The following is a 19,244-nucleotide window of genomic DNA, read 5'->3' on the forward strand; positions in this document are numbered from 1 at the left end:
CTGTAGAAGTTTGTAAGATGTGTCAAGAATCCTTAACGTAAGGACCATATCACTCTCCTCCTTCCTCCCATGTACCAACCCAAACAAAGGATAAAGGCAGAGTTAGTGCAGCCTCCCTAGAGATGGGGTCAGGCCACAGCATATTACCCACCAGCCTCTAAAGGCAGGACAGCAGGTGGCAGAAAGAGAAGGGAATGGCAGCCGTACACTTGGAAGCCATTTGCTCAGTGAATTCTGTCTGATGCCCAGCTGATGGATTTTCATGTCTATTTCCCCTGCCTCCCCCCATAAATGGAAATGGTGCCTCTTGCCACCCACTTTATCTTGGAAAGTACTTTGAAAATGAAGTGCTATGTAAATGCTAAATTTTACTGTATTTATAATGGGTGTGACAGGATGGATGGGAATATTGCAAAAGTATGAGTACCATCTTCAGAGGAAATGAACTAATGAGAGTAGTAAGCCTGGTCTTAATTCTAGATCACAGATGAATTTCTAGGGACTTGTCCAAAAACAGTTGGGGTGGGAGGGAAAGAAGAAGCAATGTCATAACCAAAATGGTTTCTAAACAAATAAAATGTTTTTCAAAGCTTTCCATGAGGCGTCAGCGGGCTCTCAAGTAAGTTCACGGCTGAGTCGATATCACCGTTGTCATTCTGTCAGGCTGTTGCTCTCCATTTGCTCCATCGGCTTGGTTTCCAGCCCCTATGCCTGTGTCTGTGTTTTTTATTCTTTGCATCTGTGATTATGTGAAGAAGTAACGTAGTGGAGGGAGGGATTCAGAAATGTCTTCCCTAAACACCCCACCTTTTTTTAAGAGACAGAGAGATACTGGCTCTGGAGAAAATGTGACCCGGCGGTAGAATCATGCCCTTGACTCTGAAATCTAGGAACTGAAACTAAGCTTTTCTTTTAATTATTGCTATGGTACCAATCTTTCTCTGGAAGGTAAAATGGATAATTCTGGTTTTGCTCTTCAAAGCATAAGTCCCTCTGAATCTGAGACTGGATTGTATCCATCAGACTCTCTTTTGTTCTGACGGTGGTTTACCTCAAATTAATCCTGTTGTAAATGTCTGTCTTATGTTCTTTTTCTTCATGTAATTTTATCTTTCCTCTAACCAGCTAAAAAGCCTTCATCAGTTACTGGAGGTACTGCTTGCTCTATTGGACAAAGACGTCCCAGAAAATTGTAAAAACTGTGCTCAGTACTTTTTCCTGTTCAACACTTTTGTACAAAAGGTAAATAATTTTTTTCCTAATATCTTTTTCTAATACAGAAGATTTATACGCTAAAAAATTTTTAGACAATGGTTAGTAAAGTTCTATATGGTATGTTTTTTATGATATTTCTTCTTAAAAATCTTGTGAATTATACTACTTGTAAGAATTCTGATGAGGTGCGTGTAGTTACTCATTGATAGCAGAAGTAGTCTGCATTAAAACTAGGGGTTAGTTGTTTAGTAGTTATTGTGAAGCAATGTGAGGCTCAGGAGTTTTTTTTTAATTAGATTTTAACAAGTACTTTCTATATGGAAATAATATTCGTAAAATATATATTGACTCCTTAAAACTTTTCATTGATCTGTGTTTTTAAAACCAATTTTTGTCTGGATAGAAATATAATTTGCTATTCTCAATATTTTGTGACAGCAAGGAATTAGGGCCGGAGACCTTCTTCTGAGGCATTCAGCTCTGCGGCACATGATCAGCTTCCTCCTAGGGGCCAATCGGCAAAACAATCAGGTAAGGACTACTTTTATATCCCTAGTGGAATGGCTATGGTTTTCGTAGCCACTGTGTTTCTTTTTGTAGGTGAAAAATGTTTTGAATTTCATAAAAGTCTAAGTACTAGTACCATAGAGATTTTAAAATTCTTTGGAGTTAAATTATTTTTACAACTTCTTCATAGAATTTAGTCTAATAATCCATGGAAATTACTAACTAATGACAAAGTCGTAAGAGGGAAGGATGGATTCTGACTGGGGAGGGGGTTTCAAAAACCTTTAAGGAATAGTTGGTATTGGGATCTTCTGCTTCTTTCTGGGGCTGTGAACAAGGCTGTCTTGGTGGTGGTTCTTTTAAGTCAGATGCTGAAAACACAGCCAGAATCCAAATGCAAAGTTGTGCTGTTATAAACTGAATGATATTGCAGATATAATACTCTTGTTCAAATGAAAAGGAAGTTATTTGGGTTTTTTTGTTTGTTGTTTGTTTGAGACAAGGTCTCACTCTCTCACCAGGTTTGCTGTCACCCAGGTTGGAGCGCAGTGGTGTGATCAGGGGTCACTGCAGCCTAGACCTTCTGGGTTCAAGTGAACCTCCCTCCTCAGTCCCCTGGTAGCTGGGACTATAGGCACGTGCTACCATGCCTGGCTAATTTTTGTATTTTGTATAGAAACAGGGTTTCACCATGTTGCCCAAACTGATCTCGAACTCCTGGACTCAAGTGATCTGCCCACCTCGGCCTACCAAGGTTGTTTTGTTATAATAGGGTTAAATATGTCCAAAACCAACTCTTTAGGATTATTTGATATATTCAAAATACATGAAATGCTAACATGCAGTGATCATAAGTACTATTTATAGAGTACTTATTTTGTACTCCATACATCTGGTCACTTTGTGGTGGTATACTTTTGATACTCAGTTCAGCAAAATTAAGCAGCTTCATCTCCATTCTCAGGCAAGGAGTAAAGCTCAGAAATGATAAGTAATTTGTCCCAGGTCACAAAGCTAATGCATTGGTGGAGCATGGATTCAGTCCCAGCTCTGCTGGTGTCGAAGCCAGAGCCTTTTCCCCTGTGTGTCAATACATTGCACAGGCACTTTTCCTTCCTGCTAAAGGAGACAGATTTTCGGCTTAGGCTTCCTCTCAGCTTTCTCTTTAGTGTTAAAAAACAAGTACTGACAGCATCATGTGCTCTGTGTGTTGATACTATGTTGAGATTTACAATATCCCTTTTCCACTTCAAGCTCTTCAATATCCAAGGCCCCATTGTCACTAGCAATTGATTTAAATTCAGTATAATTCAGCTGCATATAAAATTAATATTATTTTGCATTTATGGAGCACATTTCTACTTTTGAAAACATTTTCACTTTTAATATTTCATTTGGGCCTCAAAATCACAAAGTAGGCAAAATAGGGAGGAGGTAGGAGGTGGCCTTACCTCTGCCAGTACATGAAGAACTCAAGATAACTGTTGTGGTGAACAACGCACTCAGATTATACAGCACAGTGAGTGGCAGAGGCAGGGCCAGACCTGCAGATCTCCAGCCTCAGAGTTTTTCCCATTATACTGAGGCACATTGTAAGCACTCCGTACCTAGAGTGAATCCATAAAGGGACTGGTTTTAGAATATGAGTTAATATAACCCTTTGAGCTGGCTTAAAACCTGTGGTTTTTTTTGTACTTTGACCTCTTCTATCAAGCACTGAGAAATAATTAAAGCCCAGAATATTATGAACCAGCAAACCCTGTCCCTTCCTCTTCATATTATTTCTAACGACAACACTAACAGCCACTTTATCTTCCCTCATGACAGATACGTCGATGGAGTTCAGCACAAGCACGAGAATTTGGGAATCTTCACAATACAGTGGCATTACTTGTTTTGCATTCAGATGTCTCATCCCAGAGGAATGTTGGTAAGCCTAACATATCTTAGAATGAAGAGATACTGAATTTGTCTAGTTTGGGGAGTAATAATATTAGCAATTAAATGAATATGTCTTGTTTGTCATTCGACTACTTGCTAATTGAGGTGCACTTAAAATTTTTGTTTTAATTCATGTTAAACTTTATAATGTTTTACTAGTTTGCCATAAGAGAAAGTGAGTCATTTATTTGGGGGAGGTGAGAGGGTATATAAGTTTTTTTTTTTTTAAATAACTCTTTAGGATTAAAAGCTAATTCAGAGCTCATTTATCACCTTAATTTGAACTGCTACTGTGTGGAAAATAGCCATGGTGTGGGTTGGAGTCTCTTAGCTAGCTGTGTGAACCTGACCATTCTGATCTTCAGTGCAAAATGAAAATACTAAAAACGTAATTCCCCAGGTATAATGAGATAAAGTACTTTGTAAAAACAAAGAGAAATGCAGATATAAATTACATCACTGAAATATATTTGAAAGTAAGATATAGTTGGTAGCATTTTCCATTTGTCTCCCAGAACTAATAGCATAGTCATCATTTAATACAGCAAAACCGCAGATTGTCCTATATGATTATCCAATGTCCTATACTATGTGTGTATTGTTTTTATACCCTTTCTAGGTCTTGTCATGATAGCGACAACAACCATAGTAATAATACAACAAACCAGCTTTTCAATGTTTTCTGTGTGCTATGCTTTAAATTTGTTGTGTTTAAAGCACACAGTGCTTTAAACTTACTGTGTTTGATCCCCATAACAAACCTATGAGGAGTATTCGTCCTGTCTATGGATGCGAAAACTAAGATACAGAAAAGTTCAGTTCAGTAACAAGGTTGTACAGCTAGTTTGTGGCATAGAAGCCAAGGCATGAATGCAAACTCAGATCCAGAAGCTGCTAGGAAGATCTAATGTCAGGAAACTAACTAAAAAACACGGAGCATCCTTCTGATAGAGAAATGCTTATTGACTCTCTAAAGGGACATTGGAGGAACACTCGGACGGTTGTATTATAAGGCACAGTTTGCTTACTAAACTCCGACTCATCTAAAAAGACAAAGCTGCCTAATTTCGTGAGTTCAGACAATTTTGTAACGAAAACTAAAGTATGCATTCTGGTTTTTGTAGTAAATGAGATAACTTCTTCCATATGGGTTGATTCTGCTTAGCATAGGTGGTGGTAACCATTATTTGAGAACAGCTGTTTGAGAAACGGAAGTGACTTCTGCACTGTATCTTCAGTGGCAGCTTTCGGCAGTATTTCATATACTATTTATATTTTTACCTGTTTGAAAGATTATTGAGTGGGAATCACTAGGTATCCCTAGACTGTGAGGGGTCCGCTTGTGTGAGTATTCAGTGCGTTTGTGAGTACTCAGTGTGTTTGCGAGTACTCAGTGTGTGAGTACTCAGTGTGTGTGTGAGTACTCTGTGAGTACTCAGAGTGTGTGCGAGTGCTCAGTGTTTGAGTACTCAGTGTGTGTGCTTGTACTTAGTGTGTTTGTGAGTACTCTGTGTGCGAGTACTCAGTGTGTAAGTACTCTGCGAGTGCTCAGTGTGTTTATGAGTACTCTGAGTGCTCAGCGTGTGTGAGTGCTCAGTGTGTGAGCAGTGTGTGTGTGCGAGTACTCAGTGTGTATGTGCGCACTGTGTATGTGAGTACTCTATGTGTGCAAGTACTCTGTGTGTACTCTGTGTATGCAAGTATTCAGTGTGTATACTCAGTGTGTGTACTCAGTGTGTGTACTGTGTGTATGTGAGTACTCAAGTGTGTGTACTCAGTGTGTGTATGTGAGTACTCAGTGTGTACTCTGTGTACTGTGCATGTGAGTACTCAGTGTGTGTGTGTACTCAGTGTGTGTGCGTGCTCAGTGTGTGTGCGCAAGTACTCAGTGTGAGTACTCTCTGCGAGTAGTCAGTGTGTGTGCGAGTACTCAGTGTGTGTGAGTGCTCAGTGTGTGTGCGAGTACTCAGTGTGAGTACTCTTTACGAGTAGTCAGTGTGTGTGTGTGAGTACTCAGTGTGTGTGCGAGTCTTGAAGGAGGCACATTTCCTTATGGATGTGTATTTTGTGGAGTAACACCAGGTGAGACAGGTTCTGTTTTGTTTCTTTGGTCTCTTAAAGCTCCTGGCCTATTTAAGCAACGACCACCCATTAGCATTGCTCCCTCAAGCCCTCTGCTGCCCCTCCATGAGGAGGTAGAAGCCTTGTTGTTCATGTCTGAAGGGAAACCTTACCTGTTAGAGGTATGTATTTGTTATTCTAAAGCCATTTTTTTCTCCTATTTGAAGAAAATTGCTTTTTGTTAGTAGTTATGTTTGGCATGGAGAGTATTGTTAAGAGAATAAATGATTATTTCAAATTAAGTTTTCTTATATGTCAAAAAGAAATAATTAGTGGAAGAGAATATTTTTAGTCCTGCGTTCAGCCAAGGTCCAGACCTCCAGGTCCAGCCCAGCCAGCTACCCATCAGGGCCCCAGAGGGAGGTAAATGGCACTTCAACCATCAGAATCATTTCATTCATTGTAGAAGGTTTTGTCCCCAATCTCTCTTGTGTGTCCCTGGTCCTGGAATACTACAGCTCTGAACCACGTGTTGTTAAACCTCAGGAGTGTGGGCGGGCTGCTCTCAGCTCTCCATTGTGGCGCTTGTGTGGCTCATCCTCAGTCTGACCCTCCCATTGTAGCAGAGCCGCCCCCAGCTGTGGACTCCATCTTCCAATTCTTCTTCCCTACCTGATTTACAGATATGTGAATCTATGAACAATAGAATTCTGTTTTTTTAATTAAATCAACAGTGTTGTACTATTTAATACATACCTTTTTTTTTTTCCTTAATATTTTTTGGATCTATTGGTGATTATTTTAATTGTGGGAGCTTTTGCCTTTGAAAAACTGATGGAAATGACTCCTGAAAAAGTGCACATTTGCACAGAATTGTGTAAAATTTCAGACAGGTTTAGACACCCTGAAGTCTATCTATAGACTTCTAAAAGTTAAGAAACCCTGTTTTCAGGCAGTGTTAATTATCTTAAAATCTGGGTAGATTTCAGTTAAAGGCAGCAACAACAGATGGACTGTTAACTGTGACATGAGAAGAGCTGACTGTGTTATGTCCTCCCACCAGGTAATGTTTGCCTTGCGGGAGTTGACAGGCTCGCTCTTGGCACTCATTGAGATGGTAGTGTACTGCTGTTTCTGTAATGAGCATTTTTCCTTCACGATGCTGCATTTCATTAAGGTAAGACCTCAGTTAAACGAGTGATAGCCAGATCGCCTTTAGGTGAGACTCTAGGAGAACATTTGTTTGCTCCAAGGCAGTATGCTTGTTCTCATAGCCTAAATTGTTTTTCCTAATCATTCTACTGTAGGCTCATTTTTATTCATTTTTAATCTTTAATTTTTAATTACATAGATTAATTACTACACTCTCTTTGGGAAAAATTTAAGCATAGAAATGAGGCCAAAAGAAAAAATATAGGCCAGGAAAAGAATAAGTAAATAAGAAATGAGACCGAAGTCTACTGTGGTCACCACCAGTCGTCCTTGCTCACTCTACCCCAGGGACCAACACTGTTACATTGGTATTTCCTTCCAGGCCTCTTTGTATGGATTTACACTATGTATATATCAGCCCACAGAATTTCTGCATGCCTTCTTTTCTGCACCAGTATTTATAGTGGTGATACATGTAGTGTTAACAAGAAGCAGGTGATTAGTGGATTATGTCTTTAGGCTCTTACTACGGTATGTTTTCCCCTCAGCCTTTTCTGTACAGACCTGTATCAGAGGTGATTAAGTTCCTCTCTTTGCTGTTTACTAATTATATGACCTTGGGCAGTTCCTTCCTCTGTTCCAACCTCTCACAAACTTCACAGGTTGTGAGAATTCAGTGAGGTGGTATAATATGTGAAGTGCTTACTTAGTACCATACCTAGCCTCTTGGAAGTGTGGTATTTTACCACAATGTCCTTTCCCACCTTTTATACATAAATTTTATTAAAACAGCTGAAGGAATGTGTTTTATGAATTTTGCCTTCTTCACTTAGTATATCTTGGCACATTTTTCTATTTTATAAGCTGACTTTTTATGTACTTTGTTTATAGCATCCTTAACTCAAGAGTATTCTCATTTGTATTCTTGTAGCTCTACCAGCATCTTCTGGAAAACAAGCTAGGATATGCACATATATAAAATGGGATCTGTTTAGTGACTTGAAATCTCCCCTTCTCTTTCTTCTCTTTTCTCCTTCCTAATTTCATAGTAAAGTATCAGAGTGTTGCATCTGGAAGAACCTTAGAGGTTGTTTATTTCTGTTCCCAGATTTAGCATTTGAGAAACTAAGGCCTAGAAAGGGGTATTGACTTATCCAAGGTCAGCCAGATGGTGATAGAACTAGAGTGTGGATCCAGCATTGTTTATTGCCATTCCAATATGCTTTCCACTGAAATTTTTATGCTTTTAAAAAATATTTCAGAACCAACTAGAAACGGCTCCACCCCATGAGTTAAAGAATACGTTCCAACTACTTCATGAAATATTGGTAAGTCATAACTGTTCTGATTCACTCTTATTTAAGAATGTATTAGTCAACAAGTGTTTATAAATTAAAAATTGTATGTCTTTTTATTGTTTCTCCATTCGTTTGGTCTGCATTTATTGAGACCAAATCTTCGTGTCAGTCACGTGTCTAATGCATTTGATTTAGAGGTGAGCAGTAATAAAACTACCTCCTAGGAGCTCACAGTTGAGTGAGGGAGCAAGACAACTACACAGACAGCTGTAGTGCAGGGGACTGAAGGGGAGTAATAGTGATGGTTAACCCCTGCCAGGGCCTTACGGTGGAGAAGGCATCGTGTTAGCGCAAATGATGTTAGGTTTAAACTTCACAGTCACCCTCAGAGGTACATTTCTGGTTTTATAGTTTATCAAATCTTAGACACTATTGATTGTATATACGTACTACGAAAAATATTTTTAAGAGCCATGAAACTGAAATGTAATCAATTGTAGGATGCTTTCCAGTCTCAGAAGTGTGAAGAGCTGGGGAAAAAAAAATCCTCTGGCAGTTGTATTGAAGGATGGAGTAAAGAAGGATGCAAGATTGGGAACTGGAAGACCATTTAGGAGTCTGGGAATATTCTGAGTGTGAAATAACAAGGCCTGTGGTGGGGCAAGGGACAGACAGATCAAGAGGTATTGTGGAAAGAGAATCAATGGGATTTGGTGACTGGTTATGAGTTAATGAGAGTCTGGTCCAGAGGTTCTTTAGAGAGTGAGGTCCTGGGTTCCCTTTGGATTCTTGATACTTCATAGAGGCCTTGGCACAGAATAGCCATTTAATAAAGAGTTTTGAATAAGAAAAGACATCATAGATGCCATTGGTTAAAAGCTTATTTTTCAAGTTCTTTACCTCCTTTTGGTCCTAGTGCTTTTCCAAACTTTGGCAGATTAATACATAGTAGGACTGCGTATTGTTCATCTATCAACAACAAACCCATATAGTTTTATACCATGCACAGTTCAGTAGTAAGAACTAGAAATACAGCTATGATAGCAAAACTTCAACACATTTTTAGTAAGCAAGTTAGAGCATAAACCTCTTATCCTTAGGAACATAAAGTATATGTCCTTGTAACCCACAGAGAACTATAGATGTAGTTGATAGCAACACATAGATAGGAAATGAATAGATCTTTAAGTATACTTAATAGTTTTTTCTCTTAGTTTTAAGATATATTTGAGATATGTGGCAGTGATGTAATATTTGTTTGTATTAGGGGTTTTTTTGTTTTCTTTTTTTCAAGACAGAGTCTCCCTCTGTTGCCCAGGCTGGGGTGCAGTGGTGCCCGGGCTGGAGCCACAGTCACAGCTCACTGTAGCCTCAAACTCTTGGGCACAAGTGATCCTTTTGCCTTGGCCTCCTGAATAGCTGGGACTACAGGCACATGTCACTGTGCCCAACTAATTTCTTTTTTAATTTTTTTTGTTTTTTAGAGATGGGATCTTGCTTTGTTGCCCAGGCTAGTTCAGAACTTCTGGCCTCAAGTGATCCTCCTGCCTTGGCCTCGCAAAGTGCTGAGATCACAGGCATGAGCCACCATGCCTGTTCTGTATTGGTTTTGTTGTTGTTGTTGTTGTTGTTGTTGTTGTTAAACACTAAATCTCTTGAATAGAATTATAAAGAAAGCACCCGTGGCTATAACACAAGTTCCTTCTTTTATTTACTAATTTTTGTTTCTTCCTTTCACAGGTTATTGAAGATCCCATACAAGTAGAGCGAGTCAAATTTGTGTTTGAGACAGAAAATGGATTACTAGGCAAGTATGCCTGGCCTTATGCACAAATGTCTATAGTAAATATGTGGATAATCTATTGTTCTGGCCAGTTCTGCCTCCTGCTACTCTCGGTGGGCTCTGCAGTGACTGATACAGTAGAAGTCTGGTCAGGGCCACTGGGCTCCCTCATGCTGGTCAGAAAAATTAAAACCCAGGGATCTTCTCACCCTACACATTCTCTTCTTTTAGTCAGGAAGGTGTAGCTTGGGGTTCTTTTACCAGATCAGGTAAGATTCAGGGGTGCTGTGAATTTTTTTCAACAAGCTAATGGCCACTCCCTGATGCAAGAAATCTTTCATTCCACTCTGTAGCCACTGGGGAGGGAAGAACCAAAACCTGAGACTCAGGATGTTGTCAGGCTCATGAAATGTGAATGTCTTTTTACCTATGGTACAAGCGTAACCACATTTTCACAGGCTACTCTTAAGTTGTTTTGGCAGGGCTTTTTTTCCAGAAGACTAAATTGGCTTTCCCGAGCTATTTATTAGAAAAAGTTTAGTTAAGAATAATTTTAGCCAGCTCCCGCCATTTACCCATATTTCTACTTACTCTGAATCCTTTTAGATTTTGCTATGTATTAAGAGAGTTAGGGCGTTTTTTTGTTATAGAAAGGAGATTTAAGCTAAAAAGTTTTATAGCTTCAGCTTTTCAGGCCACCCTTTGGAACGCTGTACTCTAGTCAGAGTCACACACAGGCCCTCTGGAACTTAAAAACCATAAACTCCTCAAGAGCAGGACCAAGTATTATTTATTTATTTTTATTTTTATTTTTATTTTTTTGAGACAGGGTCTCACTTTGTCTTCTAGGCTAGAGTACAGTGGCATGATCTCAGCTCACTGCAACCTCTGCCTCCCAAGCTCGAGTGATCCTCCCACCTCAGCCTCCCAATTAGGTGGGATTATGGGCACACACCACTAGCCTAGCTAATTTTTGTATTTTTTTGTAGAGACAGACTTTCACCATGTTGCTCAGGCTGGTCTCAAACTCCTGACCTCGAGTGATCCACCCACCTTTGCCTCCCATAGTGCAGGGATTACAGGCATGAACCACCGTGCCCAGCCTATTTATGTTTAAATCCCTAAAACACAGAGCAGGTGATAATTGCTGAACTGACCCTAGTATCATAAAATTTCATTTATCAAACTAAAAGTGTTATAATTACTCTCAGTAATATGATGTGTGGAAAAGTCTCTAGGTGAATAATCAGGCAGTAAAAAGTTTTGTTCCTGTTCCTAAAAATCAAACTTGCAGCACCATGTATGTTTTTTGTTGTCTTTGTTTTTTTCCTTTTTAACATACTTAAAGTAGGGTTTCTGCCCATTAGAATTTAGGGATTCTGTGGGGTCAGGCACCACCATGCTTTTAGTTAAGTTGTTCCTTATCTGTTTATTAAAATTGTTTGTCAACTTTTAGAACAAGAGAGCTTGTTACTTGGAACCACTTTCAGTTTAGTCTTTTATTGTTAAAATGTCCTTTTCTCTTCCTTCAGCTTTGATGCACCACAGTAATCATGTGGACAGCAGTCGCTGCTACCAGTGTGTCAAATTTCTTGTCACTCTTGCTCAAAAGTAAGTATTGAATTAAAATGCAGGGAGGAAATGGTGTTTTAATTACAAGTTACATATGAGCAGAAGGGAAACACTTGCCCGGTTTTGATACCTGGAGAATCTGACTCAGTCAGGGTCTGCTTGCTTGGAAGGTACAGAAACCTATTTGAATGATCTCAAAAAAATATGAGGGGAAGTATTGAAAGAGTGGCCCGGAAAAGCTCACCCATCAGGCCTTGTGTCAGAAAGGCAGGAATCAGGGCAGATATGGAGGCTTTAAGAGCAAGAGTTCATGAGCTTTCACTCAAGGTCTCACATTAGTGTAACCCAGCCACCAGCTCTTCAGGCTCTAGGCCCCTAACCTCAGAATAGCCTTTCAGATCAGGTCACCTGTAGCTCCTGAGCACTTGTGAACCTAGGCACTGTTCAAGAACCTTGCCTGTATTATCTTATTTCATCTTGGTAACAACTTCATGATGTTAGTACAGTTGTGAGTCATATATAATGGGTAGTTTAAGTGACATGCCTAGAATCCTAATGTGAAAACTTGAACACAGGCTGATTGACTGCAAAATGAAGGCTCTTTTTTTTTAATTGTAGTGAAATGTACATAACGCAAAATTTACTATTTGAACCATTTTTAAGTGTATAGTTCAGTGACTTTAAGTACATTCACATTGATGTGTAACCATCACCACCGGCCATCTCCAGAACTCTTTCCATCTTCTGAAGCTGAAACTCTGGACCTATTGAAGACTAACTCCCTATTCCACCCTTCCCGCAGCCCCTGGGGGAAGCAATTTCTGTCTCCATGAATTTGACTACTCTAGGAACCCCATTTAAGTAGAATCACAAATATAAAGACAACTGAATTTTAATGAGATTAGCATTTACGTTTCAAAATGAAGCACTGGGAACAAGGAAAGAAAGAATTTGGCTAATAAAAATCTCCTTGGTCATCAGGTGTCCTGCAGCTAAGGAGTACTTCAAGGAGAATTCCCACCACTGGAGCTGGGCTGTGCAGTGGCTACAGAAGAAGGTAATTAAACGTTTAATTTTTCTAGCTGTAACACAAGAATCAATAATAGCACATCTTGTCAGGAAAAATCTCTGGAACTGAATATGGAGACTGACCTTAAAGTGTTTTCAGATTTCAGACATTTCTTTGGTACAGTTTATATCTTGTGTGCATTAAATTTGTCCTAATGCATATGTCTTAACTTCCTAGGGGAAAAGGTAGGGATGATGATGATACAAGCAGCAATATTTGACTGAGGTCTTGAATCGTTTTATGTGATGGAAGGTCTGGGTAGACTTGTAGCCTACTTTGGATGCTTTTAAGATTAATATCTAATGGTAGAAACTGTGAACTCATGGGGGCTTATTTGTCACCTCTGATGGCATTATTTTTGACCTTTCATCTCAGATGTCAGAACATTATTGGACACCACAGAGTAATGTCTCTAATGAAACATCAACTGGAAAAACCTTTCAGCGAACCATTTCAGCTCAGGTGAGAGTCGTCTCTCGTTTTTGTGTGGTCTGAATCCCTTACGGAGGATTCTCAGTGTGTTTCTCAGAAACTGCAACCTCTGAGAAGAGAGAGATGAGTTGAAAATGAGAACAAGCAGAAGAAACAATTGGATTTCTATGAAAAGACAACAGATTGATGTACACTTATGCAAATATGTGCAGATTATATGTCTAGAAGGAAAGTCATAGAGGTTGGGCAGTCTGGTCCCAAAAAGAGACAGGGGTTGAGGGGGTTCTGGTGACTGTGATGAAGGCCTCACTCTTAGGCCTCCGGTACTGTGGAAGGTCAAATGAAAGGTAGTCTTCCCTGGTGGTTGCTGCTGCCACTGAATGGGTCCTAACTTTGTCATCTTGTGTTTGAATCTTCTGCAGGACACATTAGCGTATGCCACAGCTTTGTTGAATGAAAAAGAGCAATCAGGAAGCAGTAATGGGTCGGAGAGCAGTCCTGCCAATGAGAACGGAGACAGGCATCTACAGCAGGTATAACTGTCAGCATGTCCTTGTGTGCAAAGGGCAGCCTTGCTCTTAAGCTTTCCAAAAAGAACTTCCACAGTTGAGGAAAACAAGATGCCTCCTCTGGAATGTGAGTCCAAAGAGACACCAGCACTGCCCTCTAGTGATCTCAGCTTAGCACGCACTAAGCGTGTGTTTACGGGGCTGAGCAGTGCTGCAGTGTGAAGTGAATGCAAGGCCTCGAGATGTCTGGCTGGCCACCCTGATCAATCTGCAGGTAGTCCCGATGAAGCCAGGCCACAGGTGGATTTGTTCCAGCTCGTTCACTTTATTCTGCCTTGCCAGGTTACTGAAAGTCCCTCGTTTGCTCTCACCAGCCTTCCTGGAAACATGGACTCTTGAAAGAAAAGCTGCCATGTTCTTGAATTATACCTGCTTTCTGGGGGAGTCCAAGAAAATTTTGACATTTATTTTAAAAAAAGAAAAAAAAACAGCTTTAATACCAATCATGATAGTGGAAAAAGAAAATAAATACGTATTGAACACCCACTGTGTGCAAACACTGTACTAAGTGTCAAAGTAATCATTACGTCTTTCCAGTAGTCTGTAACCTTCCTTAACAGCGGTCTCCTCTGTGGTCCCTTCACAGTACTTGATACAGAATAGGCCCCATTAAATGAATGTTACTGATGTAGTGGGTGTCATTTTTTTTTTAAGCATTATCTTTCCAATCCACATAAGCACTATGTGAGGCAGCTATCACCCTGATTTCACAGAAAGGTAACTGCGGCCCAGCACAGTGATGTGACTTAGCCCAAGGTCACTCCACACATGACCTCACCACCTATTTCATTTGCAGAGAAAATAAAAGCTGTCACAGGAAAGCTTCTACGGCCACTAATTCCCAGGCATCTGCACTGTTCTTGTCCCCTCTCCTGTGACAGTGGGAATTTGCCTCTGTCCACCTAAAGCCCCTAGCACTCATCCCCGCCCACCTTGGCAGAGTTTTGCATTCTAGTGTGTATGTAACTCTTCAGTATCCGGAACACTCCTCCCTGCCAGACCCTTCCCAGCGGCGTCTCAGCACACTGGCTTCTCTTCTGCCCTGTCAAAGCCTCTCTTCTCCCTGTTGCCCCTGCCTTCTTTCCTCTTCTTTGCAGCCAAACTTCAACTAATTCTCTAAACTTAACTTTCCCCTTTTTCTTCTCTCTCACTCGCTCTTCAACCTCTTCCCCGCTGACTCCCTCTTCTCTCTCACTCAGCAGTTGCAGTGACAGGTGGCCTGCAGCTTTCAGGCCTCATCTTAGCCGAGTGCTCGGCCGCATCTGGCGCTCCTGGCGCTCTTCCCGTCTGAAACACTCTTCCAGGGCTTTCCTGACACTTCTTTCTCGTAGTTTTCCTCAAACCCTTCTGGCTGTTCCTTCTCTGTCTTCTTCCTAATACCACCTCTTCTAGGCCACCAGTAAAGGTTCGTGGAGTCTCCGACCTGTGTCCTCCTGCCCCCACTCCGTATTCACTCTGTACCCACCTTGGATTTCTGAACATGAACATCCAGCTCTCTTGTTCTTGACGTTCTCCACTTGGCATACCTTAAAAACCTCAGGCTCGATGTGCCCAACGACTCCTCCCTGCCCCCACCAAAGCTGGCCCTCCGTCAGTGTTCCTTATCTCACACACAGCACCCCCATGTCATCGCGGACAGTTCCCTTTGAAAGGGTGCTCGTCGCTCTCTTCTACCTGTCATCAGCCTCTCTCTCCTCATGTCTGTAAGGACCCCCTCACCTCCACTCCTGCTTCTCTCCGGTTCATGCGCTAAAACCTTTCAAAGACTTTCCTTTGTTATGAGGAGAAAAGCCAGAATCCTTAATATAGTCCTGCTTGATCTAGCTCCTGTGCACCTCCCCACCCCATTTTCTGATTTTTTGTTTGTTTGTTTGTTTTTGTTTTTGAGATGGAGTCTTACACTGTCGCCCAGGCTGGAGTGCAGTGGCGCGATCTCAGCTCACTGCTAGCTCTGCCTCCCAGGTTCCAGCGATTCTCCTTGCCTCAGCCTCCCAATTAGCTGGGATTACAGGCATGAGTCACCGTGCCTGGCCCATTTTTTGAATTTTATTTATCAAATATACTCTCTTCCTTCCACCTCAGGGCCCCCCTACTCACCCCCAACTGTCACTGAGCTTAGGTTGTCACTTTAGAGAGACTGTCCTGGCTCCTCCCCACCCGAGCTCCAACTAGATCAGTCCCACGGCATACGGTGAGTATTCAGAACGATTCGCCATGTGTGTAAGCCAAAGGCCACACAGATGGTAACAGAGGCAGCCTTCAGACCCAGGAGTGACCCAGAACCCATATTTGGCAGGTGCAGGGCAGGGAGGCTCACACAGTGCCCAACGTGAAGCGGGCGCAGTGGCCACCAGTGCCTCCCAGTTTTATCACTGCTCTGCGTTCTCACGTGAGTGCAGAGTAGCATTGTGACTTTAGACAAGTCGCTAGGTGGTTTCACTGACTAAATGAGATCATAGAAATGTACATGTTTTACATAATCATGAATTGTCAAACATTAGATGTAATGGTTATCACATTTTATTACCCTTTGATAAACATTGCATTAAGTTGCCAGATGAAGACATGTTTAAATTGCAGAACACAAGTCGGCATAGAAAATCTTTTCTCTAACCGTATGAACTTTAACTTCCTTTTCTTTACTGCAGGGTTCAGAATCTCCCATGATGATTGGTGAGTTGAGAAGTGACCTTGACGATGTTGATCCCTAGAGGAACGTGCCCAGCCTCAGAGGAGTCAAGACACAATACAGGATGCTCAGCATCTTCTTGGAATCAGAATCTCAAACTTGAACCCTTTGGAAGAGCCTGGAGATTAGACTGGGAAAGCTGCTGTGACTTGGGCGGATCGTGTATTTCTCAAGGAAAGCATTTTTAGGCCACTAGAAGATTTGGGAGCTGTTTGACAGTGGAAGAACTCCAGCATGTGGATCAGCTGTCCCGGGAGCGTGGTCTATATGTGGATTCACATTTCTGTGGAGATTTTCAGAAATAGAGCCAGTGGCAGACTTTTTTGTTACACAGACATACAAAAGTGAGCATAAAGCTGTTGCTTTCTCTACGATGCTACAAAAGAAATTCCTTTGGTTTTTATATTTTAAGAAAAAAAAAGCAAGCTGCTTTTAGATATGTGGGGGCAAATTTTTAATCTTGCAGTAACATTAAACAGGAATATCCAATTTAAAATGATGTAAAGATGTAATAAAATTCCTTTTCATTGTAAAATAGTAGTTAAAGAAGTCAATTTACACAGACCTTTGTATTTAATATGTCTCCCTATTTGTATAGAATTTCAGATGGGTCTAGATGAGAACCCTACGCATAAGCTTGGATCTTGATGAAAGGTTACCAGGATCAGGATCAAAAATTGGGAAACATTAAGCTCTTGAAGGTATTTTTCTGATATAATTGATATTAAAAAGAGCAATTTTGAAAATGCTGTGTTCTCCAGAAGTACAGGGTGCGTTATTTGACATCAGTCACTTATGAGTTATTACCCAAACAGATTTTTAAAACAGCAAAATAAAAGCACTTTAAGTTGTAATTTTACTGCGTTTGACTTCATAGAATTATCTTTTTAATGCTTGGAGACATATTGAATAAACTGTAGTCTTAAATCATGTGATCTGCAATCATTTGCTTTTGCTTAAAACGTAATTACTGAAACCCTTGGTATTGGTTGTATATGAAGTTAACTATTTGAGTTGGTACACACTGCTTGTGAGTTTCGTAGTAATTGTAATGCAGAGAAGGAATTTGAGAATTTGTTTCTCCTCAACATGACTGATTAACTGAAAAGACAGTCAAGGTTTAAGATTTATTTTCCCAGAAATAAATATAAAGCAATTGAATAACCATTCATTTAGTTGTATTTGCAAAGTATAGCACCATTCACTCATTTATACCAGCTCCCTTTTATGGTGGGGGAGGTTACACCCACATATTTCATATATATTTTGTACATTTTGTATTTTGAATTGCTCACATTTTCGGCCCTGTTTTGCCTTTAGTTACAGGTTCTGCCTTATTTTCATCTCACCATGCACAGAACTAGGGAGCTTCAGGAAGTGCCAGGTTTTCACTGTCAGTTAGATTTGCCAAGTCACAGAGGCGCAGCCAGCCCTGAAGTGCCTGTCTGGCTGCTGTGGCATTGTGTGGGCACGTGGCCAGGCAGATGGCGTCTCATTGTTGTGCTCTCGCCCTGGCCCAGTCGTTTCATTCTCTGGCAGTGAGGGTTTCTGTGCCGTCAGACTTCACTTTGTTATTCTGTGACTTGCTGGAGGCTGGCAATGGCCTTTTGTCAAACACACTGAAAAGATGGAAGGGCCAGCACTTAAGAGCAGAACTGTGCTCTTAGAGAAATGGACAGAGGCAAGTGGCAAACTTCAGACAGTTCCAGTGTTCTTCCAGTTTGAAATGTGATGTTCTAACATTGGTTTTGAGTACGTGAATACTTCCTGTCCTACTGTTTCCCCTACCCTATTCTCACCTTCTCTCCACCCGCATCCTCACCAAGAGATTGTGTGGGACATGACCTTGAAATGCTGGCGATGATCCACGCTGGGATGTCATCGCTGGCAACTGCACTCTCAGGACCCCAAAATCAGGAGTGAAATCGCCACTTCTAGTCCCCTTATTTCCTATGGAAACAATGCCTTCCGCACCCCCAGCACCTGCAGTCCTCACTGAAAAGCTTCATCAGGATCGTCCACCGTGTATATTATACGCTTCAGATCATGTTGCTTATGTTGTTGCTGCAATGACCATCGTTTTCACTTTGCTGGTAACCACTTGATTGCTGACAGCTACAGTCAATGAACCTGCTGATGACTTTTTTTAATGTAGTACAACAGTGACAATTATGACAGGCTTACCTTGGAAGAGTTGTCATTTTTACTGCCAATTTTTTGGATGAAGATGTTTTTATAAACCTTTCAAAATTGTCTGCAAACAGAGCAGGAATTGCACAATTAACTCAATAATGCTGTGTGTTCTCAAGAAGCTCCCTTAGTGAGGCCGATCTTAGGATGGCCGATTCTGCTCGTTGAAGGCATCCTGGGAAAGAAAACAAGCATCCCAGCGGGCATCTCACCACGACTTCTCCTGGAGTCCTCACACGGTCACTGACAACTACAATCAGTTTTAGGAAGTTGAGCACCGTATCATCAAACTTACCCTGTCCTGCCCCACCTTCCCTGCTAACATTGAGGTGTGTGCAGTTACCTTCTGAGCTTGGAACAAGCAGACTGGAATTTTCCTCTGCTACCTCTTGTGTATAAAATCTTGTTTATAAAATTTCAAAAGGAAGTAGATACACTAGGGAAGAACCTTAATTCTAAATTTGGTTCATGCGTGGCAAAGTTCTTAGCTTCTAAGAGTATAAAATAAATTTTTCAAAAACATAAAGAGTTGGAGTCTCGCCACCATTCTTCATGTATCAGAACACGGCCATAGTGGGCGGGGGAACAACACGAGCCTGTGCCTGGGGCTAAATGCTGTTATGGTTCCTCTTAGTGCTTTACACTGATAAAGGGGAATGTGGGTCCTCTGAGCCTTTTGCCGTTCTTCCCTCTGGAGAGGTTGACCATTTTAGGATTCGTCTGCAAAGCTTAGAGGAGGATGCTGAACTTAGGTTGATGTTCTCCA

General features: G+C 41.0%; 1 protein-coding gene across 3 annotated transcripts in view; it reads left to right on the forward strand.

The window, feature by feature from the left end:
- USP24 (ubiquitin specific peptidase 24) overlaps positions 1-19,004 on the forward strand; it is a 147,310-nt gene extending 128,306 nt beyond the window's left edge. For 2 of the 3 annotated variants that reach the window (XM_007978600.3, XM_038000478.2), the window contains exons 57-68: positions 1,126-1,242; positions 1,654-1,746; positions 3,550-3,652; positions 5,785-5,906; positions 6,788-6,901; positions 8,139-8,204; positions 9,915-9,981; positions 11,490-11,568; positions 12,511-12,586; positions 12,974-13,060; positions 13,453-13,563; positions 16,248-19,004. In XM_007978600.3, the coding sequence (XP_007976791.1) occupies positions 1,126-1,242; positions 1,654-1,746; positions 3,550-3,652; positions 5,785-5,906; positions 6,788-6,901; positions 8,139-8,204; positions 9,915-9,981; positions 11,490-11,568; positions 12,511-12,586; positions 12,974-13,060; positions 13,453-13,563; positions 16,248-16,310 (1,098 nt within the window). In that variant the 3' untranslated portion in view covers positions 16,311-19,004. The other variant, XM_038000483.2, reaches the window with a different exon arrangement.
- The last annotated feature ends 240 nt before the right edge of the window (positions 19,005-19,244 follow it).

This window comes from Chlorocebus sabaeus, chromosome 20, assembly GCF_047675955.1.
Source record: "Chlorocebus sabaeus isolate Y175 chromosome 20, mChlSab1.0.hap1, whole genome shotgun sequence".
Taxonomy (NCBI): domain Eukaryota; kingdom Metazoa; phylum Chordata; class Mammalia; order Primates; family Cercopithecidae; genus Chlorocebus; species Chlorocebus sabaeus.